This window comes from Brachyistius frenatus, unplaced genomic scaffold (assembly GCF_029030835.1).
Source record: "Brachyistius frenatus isolate BFR_SWC_R1_liver_20210118 unplaced genomic scaffold, ASM2903083v1 Contig_148, whole genome shotgun sequence".
NCBI lineage: Eukaryota > Metazoa > Chordata > Actinopteri > Embiotocidae > Brachyistius > Brachyistius frenatus.
Genome location: NW_027210747.1, coordinates 724,115 through 730,846, shown reverse-complemented (window position 1 = coordinate 730,846; position 6,732 = coordinate 724,115). Strand labels below are relative to the sequence as shown.

Below are 6,732 nucleotides of genomic sequence, written 5' to 3'. Positions count from 1 at the left end.
TCGTTAAAAAAAAAACTTTCACAACGATTCAGTACACAAGTACCCCTGATAGAAAATTGGGATTTACAAACACAAACACATTTTATTTTTTTTAATTTTTTATAGTGCCTGATTGTAAAGAAATAAAATAACAAATATTCCTGGAAGAAATACTTTATCCTCAGATGTAATTTATATTGAGGCTGATTTATGTTAGTCTAACGTAGAAACAAGGTTTTTAACAATGTTGACATCATTTCAAAGGCATAAGTGAGGGATGTATTTTATGCACACAGTTTTACCGAATCTCCTTTCTTGGTCAGAATAATTATGAATTAATTAAGGTTTGACAAGCATCAATAATGTCCATGCTGAGGAAGTTGTTTACTTTACTAACTAAATGCAATATAAAATTGTCCCGATTTATTTATTGATTTTATGTTTTTATCATTGTGTTTTAATTGGATATTAACACAAAATGAGTTATTACTTTTTAACTTTATTAATACCCTACTCCTTATAGATGCTATATTTTATGCTAAGATTATATTTTTTTTAATCACTTTTATATAATTTAAAGTAAAATATTGTTTAACTTTTTTTTTTTAAGCTTTATCTATTGGACTTGGCATAAAAAAAATTATATATATATATATATATATATATATCTAAAAAGGACAAATTAACCAACGTCTTGCGCGCTAGTCAGTCTTTGATTATTTTTTTTTACGACAGAGTGACTCCTCTCACCGTGGCCCTTTATCCATATCTGAACTGTCACGACAAGAAGAGTCACCGTCGGTCAACGGAGAGTATCGCGAACAGCTCTGCAGGTAAAAGCGCGGTCACGGTGGACCTTCAACAGGTAAGCGGGGCGCGTACATTAGTCCAAGGGTCAACTTCAACTTGTCGTCGTCCCCCCCACCCTGTCCGCCGAGCTTCCTCGCCGCGGTTGTTTTTTCGGTGCCGGATACCAGAAACGAGGCGGGAGAGAAGGAAGTCCGCCAAGCGCACGTCGGTTAGCGTCGGTTTAAAAATACTGCTGCGGTCGGTTGACGCCGGTCAGCGCGTCAAAAAAAAAAAAAAATAAAAGCGGATTGATAATTGTGTCCAGCGTCAGAAAAGTCAACCAGCTGAGTGCTCAGCTCATTCAGAAAAGACGAAAGTCATTTACGGCAAAACAACAACAACAACAACAACAACAACAAACTTTCTGCATAAATTCGACTCCTAGCAACCGACTGTCAGCTACATTTAACGCCGTCTCTACTTTCACACGGATCATAAATATACACCAAAATAAAAATAAATAAATAAATAAATACGGAAGTGAAACTGACTCAATGGGTTGCTACAGGTTGTCAAGAAAAGGTGTCTGGAGACTCGCGAAGATGGTCCGGGCCGGCGGTAAGTCAGCTGTTCTCTTCATGCGATATTATAAAATATACATCACACATAGTCAGCTATAATATATATATAATATATATTAATATATCTCCGAAGTGATGGCGGTGACGGATATTTAAAAACGGTTGTCTTTAAATGCAGCCCGCGTGTCTTCCTGTCGCAGGTGTTTTGAAGCTCGCAGCTGTCGTCTTCGCCTTCCTCCTGGCTGTCTTTCTGACTTTTCAACTGCTGGAGATCAACACGGACTTTAAATTTAGCAGTGTAATATGTGAGTAACTTTTTCGTTGTTGTTGTTGTTGTTGTTGTAAGACACAAATCATCCTGAGGTATCAGTCTGACAACAAGGGAGAGCATCAACCGCACAGAAAACCTTTTGACAACTGCTTGTTCACTTGTTGTGTCCTATTACATTATGTTAAGTCTTTCCTTTTTTTTTTTTTTTCCCCTCTGTAGATTTTGAAAACAAATATGCAAATCACGCTTTGCTTAAGGAAGTGATGGCATTCAGTTGATCACTGGGAATTTCCCCCAATAGATATGTATATATTTATTTGTTTTTTTTTTTTTTTGCTTTACAGCGAGATCTATGCCGGGGATCGAAGCCTGTAAGTATCCCCAAACCATCATTGCATGTCTTTTGATTTGTTCCTCAGTTGCTAATGTGTTTTGTTGTATGTCCCCTTCTTTTTTTTAAATTATTATTTCTTTAATAAATCTCTCTATACCAGTCAACACGATAACGGCAAAGATGAGCTTGCAGTAGCAGATCCTGTCGTTTGCATGTAGACACTGGAAACGCTCTACAAATTTCTAATTGTGTTAAGCTCGGGCCCCCCCTTTTTTTTTTTTTTTCCAGCATTTCAAGTGTAACTACATTCCTCCAGTTCAAGTTTGAATCGCTGCTTCTTCTTCCGTGTCAGCACCTGTTTTGTGAAGAGGCTTTATGTCGCCGGGCTCCCCCCCCCCCCCCCCCCCGTCACCCGATATCGCGCTGCCTCTTTACTCGGTGTGTAAAAGGAGGTTTGTGTTTTGCAGCAACAAAGCCGGTCAGGCACAAGTGCGGTCTGTCCAAAGAGTGTCCGAGCGGACACTTCGCCTTTAAGATGGCGAGTGGCGCGGCCAGCGTGGTGGGGCCCAAAATCTGCCTGGAGGACAAGTTGTAAGTGGACCCCGTCACAATTCATTTTCATCACAACCCGATTGTGAGTGTTTAAGCAGGGAATTATTGCTTTCCTCTGTTTTCTCTCGTTGCAAATTCAATACCCGGTTCAGGTGTCTTGACATCTTTCCCGCGTCGCAGTTGTGTTTGTCAGTGACAGATAAGGGCGATTGTTAACCTGTGAAAGCGTCCTGTCCACGTCACCGTCTTCCTGTTGTTGGTTGCAGACTGATGAGCGGCGTGAAGAACAACGTGGGGAGAGGACTCAACCTCGCCCTGGTTAATGGTAGCGTCATCTTGTTTCCACACCTCCAAGTCAAATAGAAATAAAGGAGCGCCCGTGTCTGTTCCTGAATATCATTTTGTAAATAACTATAAGCCACGACCCGAGTTTGTAATGCAGAAAAACTGTAAATGCTGCCGCTGATGGACCTTCAGATTCACTTTGAGCCCCTCCTCCCCCTCACAGGGAGAACGGGGGAACTTATGAAGACAGACTTTTATGACATGTGGGCAGGAGGTGAGTGTTTTCATAATTATATCAGTGTTCAGGTTTGTGGAAGACTCGTTCGCTCCTACCCCGGTGTGAATTTTACATTTTTAAACTGACAACATGCTATTTAAAAAAAAAAAAATGTTTTGAACTACTATTCGGGTATTGTCGTATGTCTGTAAAATCTTCCAAAAAAAAAAAATTTGGAAAAGCTGGAGCAGATAAATAAACAAAAACCTAAAAGCTTGAAGACAAAACTTCCTCCAGGAGTCTGCCGGGGAACAAATACAACCTTCACAGCTGAGAAAAGTCATTCAGTCGATTCGATGTGCTTCACAACCGTTCAGCTTTGGGGTAGTAGTGCCCAAAATACCGCTTGGTGCTGCATCTTAATCTTATAATGTCAGGGGGGGGAAAAAAACAAAAAAACCCTGCGCTTTGTTTTAGACATTCAAAAAGAACACAAGGACATTGTGTAAACTACGTGTAACTCTGCACAGATGTGGCTCCTTTCATTAAATTCCTGAAGGAAATTGAAGACGGGACAATCGTAATGATGGCCTCGTACGATGATCCCGCAACAAAGTAAGAACTTTTCCCGCGGTATCTCTCACAATTTAGATCCGCGTGATCAATTTAAATGATCTGCAATACCGACTGCGTTGCTGCAGGGGTGGATATTAAATCACGGATCTCTGCTTTGTTCTGCAGACTCAACGATGAAGCCAGGAAGTTAATTGCCGATCTTGGCAGCACAGCGGTCGGTAATTTGGGCTTCCGGGATAACTGGATCTTTGTAGGAGGGAAAGGCATCAAGACCAAGAGTCCATTTGAGCAGGTAGGACGACTTTGTTGATACATCTGCTTCCTTCTTAACGGCAGCGTCCTTCTAAATACTCAAACGTAAGGGGAGCAACACAGGAGCCTCATCAAGACGACGTTTTTCTAACTGTCGGTCATGATGTACATGTTCAGCTGCATTTTAGTTTGCTATTTGTGATTAAATACGTCTTCTAAATAAATACGACTGACTCTTTTTTTTTTTAAATTTTGTATTATTATTATTTTTTTGTTGCTTTGGTCCGGAAAAAGTAAAACCCCGCCGGAAGCGTGACCTCTGCCCGGTTTCTTGTTCAGCACACTGTGAGCGTCTGTGCCTTTTGTGTTTTTGTCTCGGCAGCATATAAAGAACAGCGCGGACACCAACAAATTCGAGGGCTGGCCTGAGGTGTTGGAGATGGAGGGCTGCATACCGCGGAGGGAGGACTGACCCGAGCTCGCGTCGGAGCGGCCGTTTCTCATCTCGCCCGTCCACCTCGCCCGCCTCGGCATTTTTTTGTTCTCGTGAGACTTTGTGCACTCCTCCGGGCCGAGGAAGGTCATTTTACACGTTTCACTCTGCCGGTTGTTCTTTTTTTTTTTTTTTTTTTTTTTTTTTTTTTTTTGTATATTTGCTTACCAGAACAACCGTTACCAGGAAAGAGGTGCCGCCGTCATACTTCAGTCGGAGCAGGAAAGTGAAGCTCGGACCTTCGTGCTCTTCTCCCTGTGTTTGGGTACTTTTACATAGATGCTCGTATTAGCGGCCAGTAAGTAGAGTGCACTGATTTAAAGGGTCTTGTCTTGGATTATTATTTTTTTTTTTTTGTGGCTTACTATCCCACTTTCTATCTTTAAGGCCCCGAGTTGTGACAGAGAGTTGCACTGTTGTTGATGGAAATGGACGTCATAGCCCAGGTTTATTTAAAAAAAACATTGGGAGGGGGGGAGCTACATTCTCCATTACCTGTAACCTGCCTTAATTATCCTACTCATATTTTCTATCAACAAGCCTTCAAGAGACCATTTGTTTCTTTCAAAGTGGTTGATTTGTGGGGATTAACAGGATGGGAAGGTGCTTCCTCTCATTGTAACCAAATGTACCAAATTCACTGTGAAATTTGTAAATATCCGTTTGGAGGAGGGTTGACATGGGAAAGATCCTAATTTAATGAACGTTGTAATAATAATATAATTTCCTAAAATAAATGATTTTGTTAGCCTTGTGTGTTTGTGTGGATCAAAGGTGTTTTCTTACGCCTAGCTGTGATAGGTAGTGATTTCATTGCGCTTACGGTTTGTGGTTTTTTTTCCCCGTCCTTACGCAAGACCTCGTTCTCTAAACAGATAGCTGCAGATTAATTTCAGTATCAACCGAGGTTTTAATTATTACTGAGTGAGTGAAGCCTGTTAGCGTCTTCATCTGGTTGACTGAAAGGAAATGACAACGCGCACAGTATTTACAGTTGCTATGATTACCCTGTGTACGCATTAACTACAGTATATTGCATTAAAGAAGCAGTTTAATGGGGCTAAAAACAAAACTCAACTGGTAATAAGGCCATTATCGTTGCAAAATGTGAAGACTGACGGTGAAAAACGATGAACGTGTGCAACTTGTTCCCGTAAGTGACTTGAATACAAACTTCAGCTTCGTCTTTGAGGACATAAGATAAACAGAAACAAGCCCTCGGTGAAGCAACGGAAATGCAGGAAGCGGGATATGTACAACACTTTAGTATATCCCCTTTTCTATTAATTTTAGGTGATAGTGAGTGATTATCACACTTTTCAACTTCCCTTTTTATTTCACTCAACTCCTTAACAAGTGCGAAACACCGATCTCGGCCTCTTTGATCTCAAAACGCTGAAGGAGCGTATTTTACTAAGAACAAATTATGGTTGCTGTTTTGTTTTGTTGGATAATTTATGTTTGATCAGTGAATCCGATATGGACTGAGAGAGTTGGTAAAGTAATGGTTAGGTTTCCTTTCTGTTTTATAAGTGCGATTTTAGCTTTGAAATATTGTTGTTTGAAATTCCTTGAGTATTTTCTGATAAAGATTGTCCACATTTAAAGGGACCTTTTAAAATGCTTTAAAATAATTCTCTCCGTTTCACATCTCATAATCCAAAAACTGTTATAATGTGCAAACATTTAATAATTAGTGACAAGTGCTGTTCAAGAATTGCTCTTTACAATGACCTGCAGGAGGCGCCATTGCCTTATTTTATTCATCTTGCATATCCTGTGTTTCATCTTCCCTTCACAGTATTTGTTTGTTGTTGTGCTTCAGTGGAACAGTAAAGTAGAGATGTCAATCAGTAGCTTCTAATTAAGGATAACATTTAAAAAAAAATTTTTTTTTTTAAACAATAATCTCCTCCGTGGGAGATTTCATGAGAATTACTGTAAATACCATCTCATTAATGCAAATTCAGCATAATTGTGGACCACTTTGGAGAAAGCAAACATTTGCTTTCCTCTCATTAAATAGCTGACATGCCAGACGTGGGGGAAATTATCTAAAGTAGTGTACATACTGTGTGCATCATGACAGAGTGGGGATATGTGAGATTTCCGAGCCCCGCTGAGTCCCTTGTGCGCTAAATGTCCCTCTGGTGTGTTTGTGTTTGCAGTTTTTCATTGGTCCAATCGGACCGACTCGACCTGCGGTACATATCAGCCTCACGCAGTGTTGTCGGAAAATTTCTATTCTACCCACTCAAAGCATCTTGTCATCTCCCTCTTATGTGCACGCTCTCACACTACGTTCCCTTTCATTTCTTCTTTCCGTCACTTGTAAACAATTTCACATTTCCAACCCCCGCCAGTGAAGTGACCTCCACACAGAGCTCATCCTTATCCCCACTG

General features: G+C 40.6%; 1 protein-coding gene across 2 annotated transcripts; it reads left to right on the top strand.

The window, feature by feature from the left end:
- Nucleotides 1-742: 742 nt before the first annotated feature.
- On the top strand, nucleotides 743-4,657 carry fam3c (FAM3 metabolism regulating signaling molecule C). Of its 2 annotated transcripts, XM_069715782.1 has the most exons (10): nucleotides 743-844; nucleotides 1,337-1,386; nucleotides 1,550-1,654; nucleotides 1,965-1,991; nucleotides 2,422-2,545; nucleotides 2,773-2,831; nucleotides 3,015-3,065; nucleotides 3,539-3,623; nucleotides 3,750-3,876; nucleotides 4,219-4,657. In XM_069715782.1, exons 2-10 carry the CDS (start codon nucleotides 1,371-1,373, stop codon nucleotides 4,306-4,308), a joined length of 684 nt encoding a protein of 227 aa, XP_069571883.1. In that variant the 5' UTR covers nucleotides 743-844; nucleotides 1,337-1,370; the 3' UTR covers nucleotides 4,309-4,657. The 2 variants fall into 2 exon arrangements, with proteins under 2 accessions (XP_069571883.1, XP_069571882.1); XM_069715781.1 differs by lacking the exon at nucleotides 743-844 and having other exon boundaries at nucleotides 1,129-1,386.
- Nucleotides 4,658-6,732: the final 2,075 nt, after the last annotated feature.

What these genes read in the sequence shown, in the direction of transcription:
- fam3c (XM_069715781.1), top strand. Translation starts at nt 1,323, where the DNA reads ATGGGTTGCTACAGGTTGTCAAGAAAAGGTGTCTGGAGACTCGCGAAG. An exon ending in ATCTGCCTGGAGGACAAGTT is followed by an intron (nt 2,546 to 2,772) that starts GTAAGTGGACCC and finishes TGTTGGTTGCAG; the next exon opens with ACTGATGAGCGGCGTGAAGA. An exon ending in TTATGACATGTGGGCAGGAG is followed by an intron (nt 3,066 to 3,538) that starts GTGAGTGTTTTC and finishes AACTCTGCACAG; the next exon opens with ATGTGGCTCCTTTCATTAAA.